The 22,809-nt window shown below is 32.3% G+C and overlaps 2 protein-coding genes across 4 annotated transcripts; one reads left to right on the plus strand and one right to left on the minus strand.

The window, feature by feature from the left end:
• Positions 1-11,739: 11,739 nt before the first annotated feature.
• Positions 11,740-18,396, plus strand: LOC139904235 (potassium channel AKT1-like). 2 transcript variants are annotated; one of them, XR_011778708.1, is made up of 12 exons: positions 11,740-11,963; positions 13,196-13,561; positions 13,780-13,837; positions 14,049-14,366; positions 14,451-14,696; positions 14,780-14,878; positions 14,970-15,002; positions 15,110-15,295; positions 15,373-15,567; positions 15,685-15,760; positions 16,724-17,674; positions 17,898-17,917. XR_011778708.1 is itself a non-coding variant. In XM_071886172.1 (11 exons), the coding sequence occupies exons 1-11, from the start codon at positions 11,761-11,763 to the stop codon at positions 17,605-17,607; spliced, it is 2,664 nt and encodes an 887-aa protein (XP_071742273.1). In that variant the 5' UTR covers positions 11,740-11,760; the 3' UTR covers positions 17,608-18,396. The 2 variants fall into 2 exon arrangements, 1 of the variants encoding a protein (XP_071742273.1); XM_071886172.1 differs by having other exon boundaries at positions 16,724-18,396.
• Positions 18,020-21,223, minus strand: LOC139904236 (uncharacterized). Of its 2 annotated transcripts, none has more exons than XM_071886174.1 (7): positions 21,141-21,223; positions 20,732-20,968; positions 20,109-20,194; positions 19,870-20,016; positions 19,279-19,402; positions 18,851-19,134; positions 18,020-18,327 (listed from the first exon to the last, which is right to left on the minus strand). In XM_071886174.1, exons 2-7 carry the CDS (start codon positions 20,943-20,945, stop codon positions 18,235-18,237), a joined length of 948 nt encoding a protein of 315 aa, XP_071742275.1. In that variant the 5' UTR covers positions 20,946-20,968; positions 21,141-21,223; the 3' UTR covers positions 18,020-18,234. The 2 variants fall into 2 exon arrangements, with proteins under 2 accessions (XP_071742275.1, XP_071742274.1); XM_071886173.1 differs by having other exon boundaries at positions 20,732-20,987; positions 21,141-21,222.
• Positions 21,224-22,809: the final 1,586 nt, after the last annotated feature.

Below are 22,809 nucleotides of genomic sequence, written 5' to 3' on the forward strand. Positions count from 1 at the left end.
AAGGATGATGACTTGAACTAGGAAAATGGTGGTCACTAGTTGGGAGGCCGATGGTGGAGTTTGGATGGAAGGTTGTAGGTGGTGGCCGGGTTGTTGACTGCAGGGATGGCGATGTTAATTATCGACGGTGAAGGGTGTTTGTGTGGCTCGACTAACAACAACACACAAGGTTGGAGATGGTTGATCGATCAAGTCACATGATAGGGTGTATATATAATTTTCATATTCATATAATACTAATAAGAATAAGAATTAATAATATTATATAATAATAATTATAAAGTAATCAATCATGTGAATTGAATGATCTAAAGTAAAAGCAATATCCCATAATTAAATCACGGGTATTTATAACTATTTAACTGCCGACACTATATCTCGGATAGTGATATCGTAGTCCATTGCTAAACAGTTAATATTTAAACGTCTTCCGAAAAATCCCAAATTTTTACAGTAATTATCTTTATTTATTTTGGTCGGTATGGTATAAAATTTGGTTATTAATTTAATAAATAAAAATTACGTCAACTGTCCCTCTCATTTATGGGTAAAATATAAAAAATGTAAAAATTAAATAATTAGATCCTAAATATACTTTTAATAAGCCTATAACTTATATAACTCATTTTCGGATCACCTTTTATTTTAAAATTACATAATTTCTTATTTAACTTGCTTAATATCAATCGGAATATCAAAGGAGTATTACAATCATTCAATATTTATTTTTAATATATTTTATTTATATATAGATATGTTTTAAATAATAATATTATATATTATTTTATTTTACATAATTAATTCTAATAATTACCTCATGTAATATTTCAATTTATAATTCTAATTATTATTTATATATATATTCACACATATCTATTTACAATTAATTGTTCGTGAATCGTCAAAACTAGTCGAAGGTCAAATGAATATATTAAACACAGTTCAAAGTTTTTAAGATTTCAACATCACAGACTTTGCTTATCGTGTCAGAAACATATGAAGATTAAGTTTAAATATGGTCGGAGATTTCCGGGTCGTCACAGTACCTACCCGTTAAAGAAATTTTGTCTCGAAATTTGAGTGGGCTCGTCATGTCTAACAATTAAAATGTTTTCATGACGAAAATGAGTTGTTAAATAGAGTTTTATCATCATTGAATAATATGAATAAAACAATTCGATTATTCGAAGAGTATGAGTGAAGCTATCATAAAAGAGTGAAATGAGAGAAATAAAGTTTCTTCATATCTTTTGACGCAGATAGGGTTGATTTCCAGAGTTTAAGGGATTTAGAGGAAATTTTCGAAATCTAAAAGATTTGATTCTTCGACGAATAAGGAAATTAAGGTCTCTATAATTTAAATACGGTGATCTGCCTCGATTACTCTGTTTGATATTTCCATTATAAATTAAACTTTTTTCGATCCATTATTTTCCCCATTCCTATACTTTATTTCTTAATTCATATATCCAAAAGATTGTGAAAATGCTTAATCCAGTTCTAATCCTTGATATTTTCCTAATTATCATTTTTGTCATTCTTCTTTTCAATCTTCCACCAGAAAAATCTTTTTACTTTTACTATTACCTTGGGGTGATACTATTCTTAATTCTACCGTGTCTTTATATTACTATTCATATTGATATCCATGGTTTGTAACCTCCGTGTTGCTATTGGGCTTTATATTTTCTCTTATATTTTGGAGCTCTTTGCCTTTTTATTCTCCTTTCGTCCTCTAGTAAAGCGAGTAATGGTCCGAAATTCGTAAATATGGAGTTTCGAATGAACTTAATGTTCTAAACGAGAAAGAACATAATAGTACGATTTGATTTGTCAAATTACCATAATTACTGAGAATAGAACTATCAAGAATATATTTTCTTGATATGTTCAGAAGTTAATCAGAATGAAAGAGTTATGTAACATGATACATGATGACGTTATAATCTGTGAATCATCATATTCCATATAGAAACTCAGCATGACTTACTGTAATATAATCACGTTGATCAAGTGTCATTATATTATACTAACTCATGCATCAGTTCCCAACATTACTTCAATAACATTCATATTTTAAGCTCGAAAGTTTACAGAATATAGAAACTAACAGTTTCTATATGATGTAACAATGATAGCACGAAGAGATTAATGATTTCAGATGAGAATAGTTATAAAAATATCTTCAGAAATATGGAGGATATTTATAATGAAAGATACGATGATATCTTGGAATTTCTAATATCGAAGGATGGTGAAGAAAATTTGTCCGCAAGAGTTTGGAGTCAGAAGCAAGGTATTCGCTAAAGATTTCATCAGAAATAGAATCATCAGGATTCTTAATGTACAAGTTTAGTCCTTGTGATTTGTTCAGAGACTCCTTCGTAGTTTGCTCAATCAGTTTTTCAGTTTCAAACTTTTTCTGAGCTTTGCCAACATACAATTCTTTATCATCAACTTTTGGCTGTTGAGGTCGTTTACAGTTTTTGTTGCTTCATTCAACTTTTCAAAATTCAGAGTATTAATTCGCAGACTGGGTGCTTTTCAGAATGGAAGATCATAGTTCTAAGAGATAAATGTTATATGGATACATATAACTGTTGATGTGGAAACGTTGCGAGACTCACAATATAGATTTGCTGATTCCCGGTAATTGGTATGACAATTCTTGTTGCAAGATGTGTATGAGTACATGATGAGACTTCAATAGATAAATATAGTGATTTGTCGGAGAGATTTAAGCCAAGGAGCAACGAGGTTGCTGGTACGTCTGCTGGTAATATGATGAAATATAAAAGGTTCCCCGGTAACAATAAAAGAGCACGCATATATATCAAGGTTATAATAAGGTTGTTTAGAACGAAAAGTCGAAGTTGTCTTGTTGGAGCTGTGACAAAACTGGCTATCTCGAACAGGAATTGCTAAGTTATTTTAGGTAATAATAACGCTAAAGGAATTAACACAGCTTTGTGTTAAACGTTTGCTCAGTTTCCGAGTGTTTTCAGGTGCATAACTGTATGCATAAATCTTTCCTTCCGTAGATGAAGTGCGGTTGATTCATCCTCCCGATTGAGGTATTTTCAAGAATCATGAAAGGTTTGAATCGCAGATTGTAATTGTCAAGATACAAATGAGGTTTAAGATGAAATCAAGTGGAAACTTGAAGAAATGTTTAGTTTCATATGTTATAATCAATATTTTAATTCATTTTAATTGTCTAATGTCATTAGTCCACAGTCGATAGTCCACAGTTAACAGTTCAATAATTCATATATAATTTAATACATAATATTCGAATTAATTTATACGTATCGTGACCCGTGTACATGTCTCAGACTCGATCACAACTCAAATTATATATATTATTATAGAATCAACCTCAACTCTGTATAGCTAACTCCAGCATTACTGCATATAGAGTGTCTATGGTTATTCCAAATAATATATATAGATGCGTCGATATGATATGTCAAAACCTTGTATACGTGTCCCGATATTTAAAGTGCGTAAAATAAATAACAGAAATTAAATGACGATAAATAAAGTGCATAAAGTAAATAACAGAAATTAAATACGATAAATAAAATTGCGAGAATTAAAATTGGCATAATAAATTGCGATAATTAAATGTAATAAGTTAGCTAGGAACAGTTAGCTAGGAACAGTTAGCATGGATTCTTAACAAAATTCTTCTCATAGTTAAATTGTTTGTTTCTAACAAATTTTATTTTGTCCAATGTTTTCTTCATTATGCCACTTGTTGGATTCTGATAAGTCAAAATCCAAATATGAAATTGAATGAAAATGGTAATTCTGTGGTGAACAGATTCGTATATCTGTGGATGTAAGTAGGGTAGTAAATGACTGTTGAATCAGATTCGAAGAATGTACAGTATAACATATTAATATGAAAGTTAAATATTTCCTCAGGTATTACCTACCCGTTAAAATATTTTCACCATTAACAGTTTGTACAAAAGAATTTTTAATTACAATCTTTATGAAAACATATATACATATATATTTTCTTCAGATTAAATCATGGATTTAATGAGTTAATATAATATTAATCTCATTTGATTTATCGTCAGAACTAGAATACATATCCAAAACATTTGATATTACATAATCGCCATGAAGAACGAAGATAATTGATGTAGAATGATACGTAGAACGATGATTATACTCAAGGTACAGAATGAGATGTTGAGGCATGGATTGTTGATGATACTGGTGTTGTTATTGATGGTACTGTTGGTGCCGATGATGTTGCTGAAGCTGGTAAATTTTGCACCATATTTTCTAAATTGATTACTCGAGCGCGAAGCTCGTTGACTTCTTCCATTATTCCGGGATGATTGTTGGTCGGAACAAGCAGATGATTAAGGTTTAGAATTTTAGATAGAATATGATCGTGGCGAGATATTAGGGAAATAAGGGTGAAAATGGTGTTTCAGACTGGTTCGCCGGTAAGTGCTTCAGGTTCTTCGCCAAGAGGTGAATTCGGTTGGTGGAAAGGATCGCCTTCTTCTCGTCTCCCTTGATTAAGTCGACTACGAATTCATCAGATGAATTGGGGATGGCTGATTGGTTGATTCATTCTGGTGACGCTGCTTCCTGAGCTTAGGTGAACATCCATGTCGGGATAGCTGTCGGGTTCCGAAGAACTTTAACTAGTGACGAGTTCCATTTCGTACGATTGAGTAAAGGATTTTTTGATAGGAAATGATTTTCGAATATTAGATGATATTCTAACTACATAGAATACTTATATATAGCATAAAGATTTCACAATTTACGGAGAAAATTTTGAAAGCTGTCAGGTAAAGGTAACAGTAACAGATACGCTAAGATATGAATTTTTGTCTATACACTATTCATGCAGTCAATGCAGTAAAACGTGTCTAGACTAAGAATGATAAGCAGGTAATTTTCTAAGGATGATAAGCAGGTAATTTTCGACACGAAATGATAAGCAAAACTTTTGACATGCAGACACGGTCGACGTCCAGACCCACTAATGCATCTAAACAACTATCAGTTAGGCACACTAATGCAAGACCTGATTCGCTAAGACCACCGCTCTGATACCACATGTAAAGACCCGTCCTAATCCATAAGAACGAATACAATAACATATGATTACATCACGAGGTATTTGACCTCTATATGATACATTTTACAAACATTGCACTCATTTTAAAAGACAAACTTTCATTACATCGAAAGTTGACAGGCATGCATACCATTTCATAATATCTATCTAATAATGATCTAATCTGTCATTTACTTAATCATAATCTTTACTGAACTCAACGACTTGAATGCAACGTCTTTTGAAATATGCCATGAATGATTCCAAGTAATATCTTTAAAATGACCTAATGCACAGCGGAAGATTTTTTTAATACCTGAGAATCAGCATGCTTTAAAGTGTTAACCAAAAGGTTGGTGAGTTCATTAGTTTAACATAAATAATCATTTCCATCATCTTAATAGACCACAAGATTTTCATTTTCAGTTCTCATAAATATACATCCCATGCATAGAGACAAAAAATATCATTCATATGGATTGAACACCTGGTAACCGACATTAACAAGATGCATATAAGAATATCCCCTATCATTCCGGGAAATCCTTCGGACATGATAAAAACAACATCGAAGTACTAAAGCATCCGGTACTTTGGATGGGGTTCGTTAGGCCCAATAGATCTATCTTTAGAATTCGCGTCAATTAGTAGATCGGTTTACTAATTCTTAGGTTACCAAGCAAAAAGGGGCATATTCGGCTTCGATCATTCAACCATATAATGTAGTTTCGATTACTTGTGTCTATTTCATAAAACATTTATAAAAATTGCGCATGTATTCTCAGCCCAAAAATATAAAGGGTAAAAAGGCAAATGAAACTCACTCTACAATATTTTGTAGTAAAAATATTCATACGACGATACTGAACAATGCAGGGTTGGCCTCGGATTCACGAACCTATATCATTTGTATATTTATCAATACTCATAATCGTAATCAAATAAATATTTATATATATATATATATATATATATATATATATATATATATATATATATATATATATATATATATATATATATATATATATATAACTTATTAGTTATAACATTTTTATAGTAATAATATATTTAGGTTTCATATATTTGTTTTATATATGAAGAAAAAAAAATACTTTGCTATGTTATATGTGTTTAATATATTTATGTATATTTATTTCGTTTGTTTATCAAAACAGTAGTTCTAATTATACTAAGTTAATATTAGTAAAGATAAAAATAATGATAATAACATTAATAATATACTTATATTAATAATAATAGTTCTGCTATATATATAAAATGATAATAATACTAATATTTATGAAAGTACTAATAAATCGTGTCATTTTTATAATAATATTACCAATGTTAATCATAATCATAATATTTATAATAATACTAAAATCGTACGATTAATAATATTAATATTACTTATAATAATACAAATAATAATATTAATAATATTATTACTTAATAATAATAGTAGTGATAAAGATAATAGTAGTAGTCATAATTGTAACTTTTAATTGTATTAGTAATAATAAATGATAACTTTTATTAGTAATAACTAGTGTTCGAACCCTCGCTTCGCGCCGAGGTTCGGTTTTCAATGTATTATATTGCGTTTAGTTTGTAAAATTATTTCGTGGCTAAAGATGATATCATTGAAGCGCAATTCGATTCGAACTAAAAGGTATAATCCGTGAAAGATTTAAATGTTATTTTAAATTAACAATATATGTACATCTCCGCGTTTCACTATGGAATTGTAGACTTTTAAAAATTTAACGCAAAATCGACGTGTATGAAAAGTACCTCAAATATTTAGCATTTTTTAAAAAGCGTCTGTTTTGCGTATAGTTAGTGACAGTGTGCTCCTAAAATTTTTTCGAGTTTAACGATGGTGTCAGAAAAATTTAACTCGTTGCGAGCGAGAAGATATGGCCCGTTGAATATTTGGGTGGAGTTTATTTAAAAAATTTTATGAAAATGAGTATTTGACACTTTGGGGGGTCGATTTTAATATTTGAACAAACTATGGGGGCTTTTTTGAAAAAAAGGTGGGAAAAGGGAAAAAAGTGAAAGGACGAAAACGCCCCTGGTGACTATTAATCGTTTTTGTCTATTAGGTAGTATAGAAAGTATGTGGTCGATTTATAATGAATGAGAAGTTTAATGGTTAAAGTATAAAATGTTAAAAGTTTGTGGTAAATTTATAAAAGCTATGAAGTTAATTATTATATATTTTGAGGCTAAAATGTAAATAAATAAAAGATTGGGGGTAGTTTGTGAAACTTGTGAGGTTTACTATTCACTTTTGCTATACCTTTTAGATAAGTATGTGGTCGATTTATAATTAATAAGAAGTTTAATGGTTAAAGTATAAAATGTTAAAAGTTTGTGGTAAATTTAGAAAAGCTATAAAGTTAATTATTATATATTTTGAGGATAAAATGTAAATAAGTAAAAGATTGAGGGTGGTGTGTGAAACTTGTGAGGTTTACTATTCACTTTTGCTATACCTTTTAGATATATATAGATATAGCTAGTTGTTTACCCTCGCTTCGCGCCGGGGGTTCGATTTTCAATGTATTTTATTGCGTTTAGTTTAACGATAATGTCGTTGAAGCGCAACTCGAGTCGAACTAAAAGGTATAACCCATCAAAGATTTAAATGTTATTTTAAATTAACAATATATGTGCATCTCTGCGGGTGGAGAAAAATATAAAGGAAACCAAAAAAGAAAAAAAATTGTTACAACGGGTAGAAAAAAATATAAAGGAAACAATCGGTACTATTCATATTTTTTGCCTAGTAGATATTTGCTGCTGCTAATTATAAAGAAACCATCGTTTCATTATAATGGGTGGGGTCATTGATTCATCTTGTAATTAATCATATAAAACATCATCATCATATAATCTTAACCATGTATCGTTTCATTATAACAGAAGATGGCATCAGCAACAACCGTAACCAAAGTGACAAATTAGATAATAGAAAGGTAAGAGAGAGAAGAGAGAGAAGTGATTGTTGGTGTTTGATAGTGGCCATGATGGTCGGCCGTTTAGTAGTAGAAGAAACAGAAGGTATGCAGCAACTTGATTAAAAGGTGACTGTGATCGTGAGGTTGTGATTAAAGTGAAGGTGGTGGTATTCGATTACTAGCAGCAAAATAGTAAACACGATTAGTTTGGGTTTTCGTTCAAGAAGAATAGAAAAAGAGAGGAGTGGGAGAGATATGGATAGAGGTAGTGGTGGTTCTTTGACCAGAAAAAAACCCATAACATCAAGGGTGTTCAGTTTATGATGGTTGTGGTCACTAACTACAATTAGAAGGTGGTACTCGTGGTGATAGAATGTGGCGGATGGTGTGTATTTCAAGCAAAAAACGATAACAACAATTGTAGCGAATAGTTATGGTGATGTTGGGTGTTTGTGATGTACCAAGCTAGAAAGGAAAACAGAACAATAACAGCTCTAGTGACAAGGATGATGACTTGAACTAGGAAAATGGTGGTCACTAGTTGGGAGGCCGATGGTGGAGTTTGGATGGAAGGTTGTAGGTGGTGGCCGGGTTGTTGACTGCAGGGATGGCGATGTTAATGATCGACGGTGAAGGGTGTTTGTGTGGCTTGACTAACAACAACACACAAGATTGGAGATGGTTGATCGAACAAGTCACAGGATAGGGTGTATATATAATTTTCATATTCATATAATACTAATAAGAATAAGAATTAATAATATTATATAATAATAATTATAAAGTAATCAATCATGTGAATTGAATGATCTAAAGTAAAAGCAATATCCCATAATTAAATCACCGGTATTTATAACTATTCAACTGCCGACACTATATCTCGGATAGTGATATCGTAGTCCATTGCTAAACAGTTAACATTTAAACGTCTTCCGAAAAATCACAAATTTTTACAGTAATTATCTTTATTTATTTTGGTCGTTATGGTATAAAATTTGGTTATTAATTTAATAAATAAAAATTACATCAACTGTCCCTCTCATTTATGGGTAAAATATAGAAAATGTAAAAATTAAATAATTAGATCCTAAATATACTTTTAATAAGCCTATAACTTATATAACTTATTTTCGGATCACCTTTTATTTTAAAATTACATAAATTCGTATTTAACTTGCTTAATATCAATCGGAATATCAAAGGAGTATTACAATCATTCAATATTTATTTTTAATATACTTTATTTATATATAGATATGTTTTAAATAATAATATTATATATTATTTTATTTTACATAATTAATTCTAACAATTACCTCATGTAATATTTCAATTTATAATTCTAATTATTATTTATATATATATTCACACATATCTATTTACAATTAATTGTTCGTGAATCGTCGGAACTAGTCGAAGGTCAAATGAATATATTAAATACAGTTCAAAGTTTTTAAGATTTCAACATTACAGACTTTGCTTATCGTGTCAGAAACATATGAAGATTAAGTTTAAATTTGGTCGGAGATTTCCGGGTAATCACAAATAATAACATTCATCACGAAGTGTCTCTTCTAAATGTTCATATTTTCGTGTGATCTTGATGCCGGGAAAAAAAATTCCAAAAAAACGAAAAAAAAAATTGCTTCCCCCCGATTTGTTACTTCCCCATTGATCCTGCCCGTATATATATATATATATATATATATATATATATATATATATAAGTATATTAATATTTATAATTATAATTATATTTATATCTATATTAATATTTTATATTTAAATATTTTATATATGTATATATATTTATATTTACATTGATATTTACATTTAATATTTATATTTATAGTGTATTACTAGGGTGTAAATGAGTCGGGATACTCGCGAGTTACTCGAGCTTGACTCGTTAGAAATTGATTTGAGCGGAGCCTATACGAGCTCGAGCTTGAACTTATTTTGAAGCTCGTTTCGTAAACGAGTTCGAGTTTGAGCTTCATATATCGAGCTCGAACAGGCTCGCGAGCCTAAACGAGCTTTTCATTTAGATACACCAAAATATTATTTTTCTATAACATATTGATATAATAATAGATAATTGTAATTATATAATAATCACTATATATCAATAATAGTTAAAAGAATAATAATAAATCTTGTTATAGTTGGATAAAAATTACAAAACAATAAACATGGAATATAATAAATTAAAATAATATAAAAAAACAAGATTATGTAATGAGTCGAGCTTGAGCTTTAATTATTAGACTAATAAAATTTAAATGAGATGAGCTCGAGCCTAGCCGAGCTCAAGCTCGACTCGGGTAGGCTTGGCTCATTTACACAACTAGTATTATATATTATATCATATTACTAGTTTATAACCTGCGTTTTCGCGGGATTTAAATATGAGTTGTTGTTGTAAGTATGTTGAAGTGATTTTTAATGACGTATTTAATAATCGTAATTTGTATTAAATGTTTAAACTTTAATAATCAAGTATAAGTTGTTATTGTATATATGCATGAAACTTGCGTGCTACAGGTACGTATCTCTTATATTTGACGCGCATTCACCATGAGTTTTTCCTTATTCATCGTGGCCCGTGTACCCATCAACGGGTAAATTTTCGTCCATGTCAGTGACCTGAGGGTACCCACGACTTGCTGTGGGCACCCACGAATCCAAAGAAAACATGCTGTTATAAGAATATACAATTTAACTAATCACGAAAGCTAACAAAACAAAAACCAACTTCAAGGTGTTGGTGTATTGGTGATGACCTGACTTTCCATAAGGGAAGTCAAGGGTTTGATCCTCATGAACTGCAAAAATATGTCTCTTGAAGTTACCCCACCATTTCATGGGCCTCAAAGGTCTTGGACGTATTGCGTTTGAGGAAGGTAGGATTGTAAATGGTTCTTCCCAGAAAATGATTGGGTGTGTGGGTTCTTTTATCACGTTCGAAATTCTGTCAGTGACTCCTAACCGTTGTTATAAAAACATAGTAAAAACTAAGAAATATATGCGAAGGGTTTACAATCAATGACCCATCAACAACGCGTCAATAGGTAAAAAAATTAACCAACCCGTAACCACTGATGATAATGGTATTTAATTATTTTTAAGGGTATTTAACAAATTAATTTTAGTAAATTAATAGTTGAAAATTAATACTAAATTAAATAAATAAATATTTTATTAAATTCTTGTTTTAATATATAGTAGTGATAGAGATAAAGATTATTATTAATATTATTATATTATATAACTATAAAATGTTTATATTACTTTGAATTATGGTAGGGGTGATTCTCACACACTATTTTTTATCTATATACACTTTTGTTTCATAAATTAATAGTTTTACCCCTAAATTAATCACGAAAGTCAAACTTATATTATTATTATTTTAAGTATAACTAAGGATATAATAATAAATTAAGTATATACAAATTAATTATACTATTACTATTACTATATTTATTTACTATATTTTATAGTATATATATTATTACTCTCTTAAAGTATGTTATTCCCTACTTAAATTACGGTAGAGAGAGAAAAAAACCCAAAGGAAATAGGTCCTACGTATATAAAGGTAAACTATAGCATATAGCTCTCTTCTGTATATATATATATGTAGGTAGTTAGGCGCAGATAGAGGAGGCGAAGGTGATTGGATATCTTCTAAAAATGGCGGAAATGTTTGATACAAATGTGAAGACGAGTGCGTTTAGGGTTTCAATGTGTGGCGGTGCTCAAGAACTGGAACAAATGTCTAGAGACGGCAGTCAATACAGTCTCAACACTGCTATTTTACCTTCTCTCGGTGCTCGTAGTAATCGCCGCGTTAAACTTCGCAATTTCATTATATCTCCTTACGATCGCCGTTACAGGTTTACTTTAATTCCTCCGATTTTACATTTATATATCTATATCTATACATATACATGATGTATCGATTTGTGCTATTGTGTGGTTGAAGTTATGATACTAATTAAACTTTGCGAACTTGTTAGGAGATCGTATTATGATGCGATTGCTGTTTTTAGGTTTACTGGAATTGAATCTGCTCGATTCCTGCAACACATTTACATGTAGAGATATAGATGTACATGATATACGATCGATCACTGAACATATTTTTTATATAATTTATGTATAGATAGATATAGATAAATCTGTATGTGTGTGTTATATTGCTATTTTGATTCATTATTGGAGTTGATTTCATTAGCAAACTTGTTTAATTAATAATTAACTGTAAATGTCGCTTTAATAATGATGAACATTTTGGTAATTATTAAATTACTGTATTATTTTTATAATCTACTCATGCTGAGCACCTTTTAATTTTTATAATAATAATTGCTTGAATTTTATTTTATTATATATATATTTCGCAAAACGTATTTCAGAATTCTGTGTACTGAACGGAGAATATGGAGTGATTGGGTAATATGATTCATTGTATTGGTAGTTGACTTTTATTGGAATGCTTTTAGTGATTTACAATGTGGATTATCAATTAAGGACATTGATATTTCCAACATAGAATTTAATAAATTCACTATTATTGTGCATTGGGTACTCGTAGACTCGTAGTTCAAGTACTCAATGTACGATTGTGATAAGTTTACCAAATTCTGTGGGAATATCACCAATCTGCGTCTAGTTTTGACTTTTTTTGAACCAGAGGAGCAAAAGAATGGCCTGATCACTTACACATAAGCAGTAAATATTGTGCAAACATGAAATTTGGCAAATAAAATGCTCATCTTGATTTTCTTGTCGTCTTCATTATCATTTGTTCTGTTGGTTTGACTTCACCTATCTTTGTAAGATTTGACTTAAATCCTTGTTTCTTTGTATTTGTTTTCTATGTATAAGATTATAAATAATTAACTACTGATTCGGACATTAATCAAAATTGCTTGTTGGTTTTATCGCTATCTTAATTTAGATTGTAGTCCATGGCGTTAATATTGGTCATATAAATAATCGACAAAGAATATATGCATGTACCATCTCTAAGGTGTTAAGTTTTACCGTCTCGTTTAAAACTTGTTACATCATATATATTTTTAAACATGCCGAATTCATAGAAAATAAATTCATTTATTTTCAGGGCATGGGAGACATATCTAGTAGTGTTGGTCCTCTATACTGCTTGGGTGTCCCCATTCGAATTTGGATTTTTTAAGAAGCCACAACAGCCTCTCTCGATAATTGATAATGTTGTCAATGGATTCTTTGGTATTGATATTATCCTTACATTCTTCTTAGCTTACTTAGATAGGAGTACATACCTTCTTGTGGATGACCGAAAAAAAATTGCTTGGAGATATACAAGTTCCTGGTTGGTATTCGATGTCATTTCCACAATTCCTGCTGAACTGGTTCGCAAGATCTCTAGTGGTAATTTTCAACCCTATGGCTTATTCAACATGTGTAGACTCTGGCGACTGCGCAGAGTTAGTTCCATGTTTGCCAGGTACGCTACATTCAACTTAGGTTCTTTATTGCTGTCTCTACAACTGTTTCACTTATTCAGCTATTCTCTTATCTAATTTTGCATGCTAATGCTACCATTTGTGCCATATTTCCTACTATATGAATGAGATAAAGCAATCACTAAGGTTATCTAGATTTTGTATTATGTTGATATTATCTTCGTTGTTTAATGTTTCCGTCTTTTTGTTCTTGGAACAGATTGGAGAAAGATAGGAACTTTAACTACTTCTGGGTCCGGTGTGCCAAGCTTATTGCTGTATGTATTATTTATTAGAACAATATTGTAGTCATTTTGTATAGTCAGTCTTCATACACATTGAAAGAATCTCAAACCATTTAATCCTAGATATAGAATATAGATTGTGGTTTATGTGCAGTGAATTTAGTACATATAAAACCATTTTCAATTATTTTTCGTCATATTAACAAGTGACATAATTTGAATTAAAGTTGAAATATTTTTATAGGTCACTCTTTTTGCGGTACACTGTGCTGGGTGCTTCTACTATTACCTTGCTGCTCATTACCCAAATCCGGGTAAGACTTGGATTGGGTACGGTAATGAGAATTTTGAGAAGGAGAGTTTGTGGATCCGCTATGTGACATCCATGTATTGGTCAATTACGACTCTTACAACCGTGGGCTATGGTGATTTGCACGCTCAGAATAGAAGGGAAATGATATTCGTAATATGTTACATGCTTTTCAATCTTGGAATGACGTCATATTTGATAGGAAATATGACCAACTTGGTTGTGCATGGAACCAGCAAAACTAGGCATTTTGTAAGTCCATCCATTTTTGTTAATAAATTACTATTTGTTGCCATTTTAAAGGTATACTTCTAATTAGGTTTGTTTGAACAATAGAGAGATACCATTCAAGCTGCCTCAAGTTTTGCACAGAGAAACCAGTTACCGGTCCGTTTACAAGATCAGATGCTTGCACACTTGTGCTTGAAGTTCAGAACAGATTCAGAGGGGCTTCAACAACAAGAGAGTCTCGATTCACTTCCAAAAGCCATTCGGTCAAGCATTTCTCATTTTCTTTTCTACTCACTTTTGGATAAGGCCTACTTATTTCATGGAGTGTCAAACGACTTACTTTTTCAGTTGGTACGGTTTATTTTCTATTATTGAATTAAGTTTTCCAGACCAATGTTGTGTTGAAACTTATACTGGAACTGCCTTATTTGAAGGTTTCTGAAATGAAAGCCGAATACTTTCCACCAAAGGAAGATGTCATTTTGCAGAATGAAGCACCAACAGATTTCTATATTCTTGTTACAGGAGCAGTTGTGAGTCTTGATCTTCTCTATATTATTTCCACTTGCCTGAATTATGTGATACTTATTTCTAAATGTGATTTGTGGTTATTTATTTGTTCAGGAACTGGTGGTTATAAAAAATGGAACCGAGCAGGCAAGATTTCAGTTTACTGCGATGATGATACTCTATACTGTATACTATATATAAAAATTCTTTTAAGGTTGTAGGGTTTTTGAAGAAAACGATATTAATGACTATAGGTTGTTGGAGAAGCTAAAACCGGTGATCTTTGTGGTGAGATTGGTGTTCTTTGTTACAGACCACAGCTGTTTACAGTCCGCACCAAGCGCTTAAGCCAGTTACTACGTTTGAACCGTACTACATTCTTGAACATCATTCAAGCAAATGTTGGTGATGGGACCATTATCATGAACAATCTGCTTAAGGTTTGTATACCATTCTTCAAACTACGTGTTCGAAATTTGATTTCATTTGATAACACGTTTGTTTCTTAATGGAACAGCATTTAAAAGACATGAATGATCCACTTATGGAGGGAGTTCTGATGGAAACGGAGAACATGTTGGCTCGCGGTAGGATGGACTTGCCACTGAGCTTATGCTTTGCTACACTTAGGGGAGACGATCTTTTGCTACAGAAGTTGTTAAAACGGGGACTTGATCCTAATGAATCTGACAACAATGGAAGAACAGCTCTCGTACGTTTATTAAATATTAATATGGAGTATAATATATTAATACTACATAGAAAGATTTTCTGTTAAATTTGTTTATACGATTGGAATGCATATCCTGATTGATTCTATATCTTTCAGCACATAGCGTCGTCAAAAGGAAACGTAAATTGTGTACTCCTGCTACTAGATTATGGAGCTGATCCGAATAGTAGAGGTAATCCTTTTTAAGGCAGATCCTATTTTCCAGATCTTGAATTGCCAAATTTATAGCAGCATTTTAATTACTGTGATAATATGTTAGTTGAGTATTAGTCTGTATTTTGACTGTTACTGGGTTCATTCGGGTTATATTTGGCATCTCTAACTGGTTGAATGGGTAAATATAAGAAAAATAACTACCAAAATCCCCCTATAAAGCATAACCTATTTTTTTAATCTCCAATGCTTAGCAGATCTGCTTTGACTTGATCAGCCAACCGTCCAGAATAATATAGTATTTCGATTTCCTCAAATTATTGCACGCCTCTTGTCTACTAAGCGAGTGAAGAAGAGTCATCTTTTTTATTTTAAATTTGTTATTTTAATATTTCACTTCAAAATTATTACTTCATGTTGATCAACAGATTTAATTAATATACTCCATACTAACATTTTAGGACACATCAATGGCCTAATTTTCTTTTTAAATTCTTTGAACATGCTTTTCAACTAGAAGTTTTTCTTTTGTTTTGTACTCCGTATTAGTAGTTATCATATTTTTCCCCCTGAAAGGTATATTTAAATGCATAATTTGTCAAATTTACCTCATTTTCCACTAGTAATCTAATTAGAATTAAATATCTTCTGAAGATTAGCATGTGACATGACCAAACAATCTTTTTTCTCCTGTATTTCTCTTAGAGAGCACAAACTCGTATTCTAGAGATATCTGATCTACATATATGTATATATTTTTAATAATTTTGCTAAACAAATCTAAGTATCAATATTAACAAATCGTTATTATATCATCCCAAGTTATGTCTTCTTGATATCAGGACAATAATGGTGTATTTAATAAATAATACAACAATAGTAAGTCAACTAAGTCACTTTCCACATTGCCATCAACCATCTTGACATTAAGCCATACATAAAATAATAACAACTAGTTCAACCTCTCTTGTTGACAATGCAGATTCAGAAGGGAATGTTCCAATGTGGGAGGCCATACTGGGGAACCATGAACCCGTTGTCGCTATCTTGAAAGATAATAACGCTTCAGTATTATCTGGTGATGTTGGACAGTTTTCTTGCATTGCCGCCGAACAAAACAGGTTGGACTTACTTAAACAAATCATTAGCCTTGGAGGAGACGTCACACTTCCTAAAAACAACGGTTCAACGGCTCTGCATGTGGCTGTTTGTGAAGGTAACATTGAGATGGTGAAATTTCTATTAACTCAAGGAGCCAATGTCGACAAACCAGATGATCACGGTTGGACTCCTAGAGACCTGGCTGACCAACAAGGTCACCACGATATAAGGAACCTTTTCCTATCGGTCAAGCCAACTGACGACTACTCCCAGTTGACAAAAACTTCGTCATTCATGCCATTTCAGAGAGCTGAGTCGCGACACGTTCAGTTTATTGGGAGGTTCAAAAGTGATCCCATGATAAGACCCGCTTCCCAATACGGGGACGATGGTCCTTTGAGTCAACCTCCCCAAAGACGGAGGGTTAATAATTTTCATAATTCTCTTTTTGGGATAATGTCAAATAATCACGATGACGAGAGAAACGTTGACTTGGTCTTGCCTAGGCCACAAACAGGGAAAGAGAATCCAAGGAGGGTGATCATTAGCTGTCCTGAAAAAGGAGATGTTCAGGGGAAGCTTGTACTTTTACCACAAAGCTTCCAAGAGTTGCTTAACATTGGCGTTAAGAAGTTTGGTTTCTTGCCATCGAGAGTCTTGAACAAAGAGGGAGCAGAAATCGATGAAATAGAGCTAATTCGAGATGGTGATCACTTGGTTTTTCAGAGTGATGGTGGGCATGCAGATGGTGATGATCAAAGATAACACCACTAGTGTCTGGTCCATGTAATTGTTTTAAAAATCTTAATCTACGACAATTGACGAAAGTGAAGTAAGTAATGCATATATACTGGTGTATAGGACAATCTTTCTATTATGTGAAAGATATAATCTTTTTTCCCTTTTTATTTGAAAAACACAGTACATCCCATTGATCGTTTTTCTAACATATGTTGTTAAGCTCCATTGAGATCGTTCTCTGTTTGTAACAAGCCTAGTCCCAAGCCCGGTACATGACTTGGTTTAAAAAGTCTAAACCAGATAGTTCATAGCAGGTAACTGTACCAGTTAGGCCAGAGATTGTTGAAGGCCATGGTCATATTTCATAGAATATAATCATGTCCATATCCCATCCAATATGTAGCACTGACAAAGTTCACCACATAACATCAACAGGTGTGTTGAAAGACAAACTTGTAAAACAAAAGGTAATGTTATATTACACAAGGAAGGAGTATGCATTCATATTCTGAGTATAATCTACAGAGCTTCATATAAGTATTAGCTTTTCAGGTTCAACCTACAATTTCAAAGCTGTCATCACATCATATATGGGATTGAGGACTACCCAACCAATTGTGTTGAGAAAGGCGTGACTGACGAGTTATCTCTTTACAAAAGCTTTAGCATCTTTAGGCGTTCCAAGTGCTCTGGATCCAGTTTTGGAGGAGTGTAACACCCTTTAAGATCCTCTACTACATACTCCTGCCACAAAGAGTTAACAACCTTTAGAAAACATTCAAAATCATTTAGAGGTCACCTTACAAGATTTTAACCAACAGCATGTGACATTGTTATCCAAGTTAAAGTATGCACAATTAGTTCAAAGTAGTTGTTCTTCTATTGAATGCATTATTATTCAACCTTTCCGGTAGGTCCCACATAAAAAAAAATCAATATGGTCACAGTTACCACCACATCTGATAATCATAAGCGATTTTTCATGGACTAAAAAAACAAAATGTTAAATAGTTTATATCAAAATGAGTAAACATCAAGAGCTAAAAAATGATAGTTTGAAAGTTAGAAAGGTTTTCAAGGGCTAAAAAATGGTCATCTTCTTATGCAAATTAACCCTAAAAAATGCATTCACCCACAACAATTGAGATGTCAGATACTGTAAACCAGATCTCTGTTTTCCTACTTAGTCTTGAGGGGACTGTGTGGGTGGATTACTAAGTAGTTTGAAACTGACATAGTCACATAGATATATTTTTATAAATACTACCTGTGTCAGTTCTCTTTTGGTGAGGATGTGGTAGTGTCTCTGCCAGATCCTCTGAATAGCCATGGTGGCAGCAAGAAAGCCATACGCAATACCAAGAATTGCAAATATGACCACAAAAACTATAACCAGAGCAAAGCATGCCTCCATTGATGCTGGAAAACAGTCCAACACGCCCCAACCATAACAGCAGTTTTGGCAACCAGCCATCCTGGGATCGCTATTGAATGAAGAGCAGTGTAGTATAATCCCAAAAAACCCCAGCAATACAAAAAACACAAGAACCCCTGTTGAACAAATGTACAAGTGCTTAAAGTTACCATCATAAATTCATTAAAGCAATCAAAAAATCATACTTTCAGTTCAACTTTTTTTCTTCTTTTCAAGTTAATAATTACATTCTTTAGAAGAACATAAAGAGGATAACTTACCTATACAATAGTAGAATGGTATTGGGTGTCTTGACAATATACGGTCCCAACTGTCATTAAATGAATCTCTAAAAGATCCGTCTTTGTCAGCAAGATATGCTAGCCCTCCCATCAATCCGATCACCTGTTTAGCAGAGTATTTAAATTACTCACAAGCCAGTAATAGCATCAATATGAAATATGTACATCCTACACTCTTAGGTGAGAATAACACTAGCAGTGAAGTTAAATATATATTAAATTAAATAAAAAACATGGTCACCAATATAGTCGTCCATTCAAATTTCTAAGAATTCATAACTTAAGATTTTACTCGCATCAAAAGAAACAGGAACTGTTCTAAAAAAAATAAACAAGAACTAGGGTTTTTTTTTTTTTAAATATATCATAGCTGTTTAAAAAAAAACTAGGGGGGTCACACTAACTGAGATTCTACTATCTATAATTCCAAGATTCCAGAAGAAATCACATCAACAAAAAGAAAGAAAAAGCAGAGAACTCAGTTTAACATCAAAATGTAGAGACCGAGAATCATATATAAATACATCCATATGTTATTCTACAAACAACAATTAAAATAGAAAACTTAACTGTTTGTACAGCCAAAAACACAAGGCAAACATCTCTGGCAACAAATAGTCTGAATTTTATTTTGCGCCATGAGTTTTCTTCTAAGTTGATGACTCTTAGATGAAACTGAGCTTTGCAAGTAGTGCAATGTGAAAAGGCAGACCCTTCCTGCTAAGAGTAACACTACATAAATGAATGAAATGCAGGAAGATCTATCTTCTTTACTAAACAATGCGAGAAACAGAAACAATGGTGCTCACCTTAATAGACCGCCAATGATCAAGGCATGAACGGTGCACAAACTGCTGGGTGCCTTTGCACATACATGGAGATATCAGATCATCATCTACAGAACCGAAGAGAACACTTAAGAAAACAGATATACCCGAAACAGAGAATTTAAGTCAACGCAAGCATTATACCCCCTTTCATCATTACTGGTAGAAATAGATACATGGCCGTACACGAAAGCAATATGTAATGTGATTCTTATCCTTGTTTCTCCTTATATAGAGTGCTTATGTACTAAGTAGCTACCAGGCACTTACTTTTAAGTTCTATCTTCTAAGTAACCATTACTTATGAATAAGCAGATAATCAAAAAAGTGTTTTGAATTGATGTTGATGATCTAATGTAAAAGTAAGTAATAAGCGGATAATCAATAGAATAAGCAATCAAAAAGACCCCCTAAAACTCGTACCTTATTCATTCCAATAGATGCAATTAACCCGGCCTAATAAATTTGTAAATGCAACACGATTAAAGGGCTAAAAATACATATATCATCACTAATGAAACACAAACCTAACAAATAACTAATATGCACAGAAACAATCCATATGATCACATATTAATAAACAAATAATGTAGAGTATTCATCACCTTCCTCTCCATCGCATTCTAGGCAAATTCGACAAGCAATCATTGAACCCCCTTCAACATCATCATCACTATTTATGTTCGCACCAGCAGGCGATTGCGTATACGATGTTATGAGCGATTGAGAATCAACGTTTTGATGATTCGGAAGCAAAGGATCTGAATCGCTAGGGTTATTTAAACCCCTAGCTTCTTCTAGCTGTAATTCTCCGTTCATTTAAACAATTTGAGTTTCTAAACCTAATCAAATAATAGAACCCTAGGATATTGAAAACACAACAAAATGATCAAAGTTATATACGATTGTGAAGTGGATAACAGAAATAAGAACTAAAGAAAATTAATTGAGGCAGATATGATCAAAAACTGTAAGTATAATTTATATGTATATTCGGAAGAGTTATTGTTTCACCTGAAATTTTTGTGGAAGAAAATATGGTGAAAGGACGTTGGATTGAACCAGTTTTAGATACTTATCTACTAGACGGCACGTGGTGCGTATGGCGCGCCCATTCGTATAACCGAGATTAGTTCGGAAAGATAAACCGGTCCAGTTGGTATTCACAACCGGGGTGGGTTGGGTATGATTTGAAAATCGGTTGTATGTTTTAAGCCTATTGTTATTGAACTTTTCTAATGACAGATTTAAGAGGCTGTTATTAAGCAATTAAGACATGCTTAGTTAATTTGTACCATAAGGATAATTTTTTTATTTTTATTTTTGAAAGGCAAACATAAAATTTTATTAATAAGAGATGGTACATGATTGTGCATATGAGAATATGCACAACAAACTAAACTATATACATCAATATCGAGCAAACTAAATTGTTACTACACTCTAGACACGTGACCGACTAAAGCTTCATGAACATCGACCAATTTGGTTATCCGTTGACATCGAAGGAGCTGGGGTTTAGAAGCCATTGATTCCAGTCTAACGATGTCTTCTTCACTTGTCTAGATATCCATTCATATGATTTGATTTTGATCTCGCTAAGGATAATTAACCACTTCTTGAAAATAATGGCTCTCAACTGACAAATTGTACCATCAATTCATTCATAAGTTATTTTTTAAAGACAACACTCTGCACTGTCATTAGAAAACTTTATTTTTTATTTTGTGTCTTCAATTTGGACACAATTGCTTGATTGGTGGAACCAAAATAACACAACAATTTCTAACATCAATGAAGCCATCATCTCCGACCAAGGTTTCTCACATAACTCCGTTGGATCTTCCTTATGGCAAGCTACTAAATGGATTGCGTGTTATATTATATGGAAACATAGAAACCTAAAAGTCTTCTCAAATAAAGTGTGAAATCCCGCTATGATTATCTCCGAGATTCAAACTCAAAGTTTTAGCTGGATCTCAAACCGTTCTCGGAAGAATAAACCTATCGAATGACATCAATGGCTCCTTAACCCTTCCTTTTATGTGGCATCGCCTCCAAATCGTATGGGAATCGGTTAACACGACATTACATAAACCGGGTAGTGTTCGCAGTCTCTTATTTAGCTTATGTAGGGTAGATTAAATGGGTTGGTTGTTTGGCAACTTTGTCGTCGCTTGATCGGCACGGTTGTCTCCTCTTTCCCTGCTTGTTCTTTCAAGTTCGTTCCCTCATAGTGTTAAGTAGGCTTCGTCGCTCCCGGCTTTTTTACTTTATAGTTTATACTCCAATCTTTTCCCGATTGTTTCGATATTGTTCATATCATTGTATAGATGAGTGTAGGGTCTTGTAATGCTATAATCCAGATAATAATAATAATACTTTTTGTTTTTCAAAAAAAAATTATACTTTATCTTTTATCTTTACTTTTTACTGCATTTTTTAACAATCAAAATTAAACTCAATTAATTTAACTAATATTGTAACAATAGTCATTTAATTGTATTAAATTTAAAATAATTTTAAGTTTAATGAATAATACAATAACTTGTTAGAACATATGAAGCGATAAACATTTTCGTCGGCATTTGTCAGCGGAAACATTAATAACTAACGTTTCCCACCCCATGTTGTCGTGTTTTCAACCGTTACTCTTCAAAGTTCCTCTCAGTGTTGAAATTCG

This window comes from Rutidosis leptorrhynchoides, chromosome 4 (assembly GCF_046630445.1).
Source record: "Rutidosis leptorrhynchoides isolate AG116_Rl617_1_P2 chromosome 4, CSIRO_AGI_Rlap_v1, whole genome shotgun sequence".
Lineage (NCBI taxonomy): Eukaryota > Viridiplantae > Streptophyta > Magnoliopsida > Asterales > Asteraceae > Rutidosis > Rutidosis leptorrhynchoides.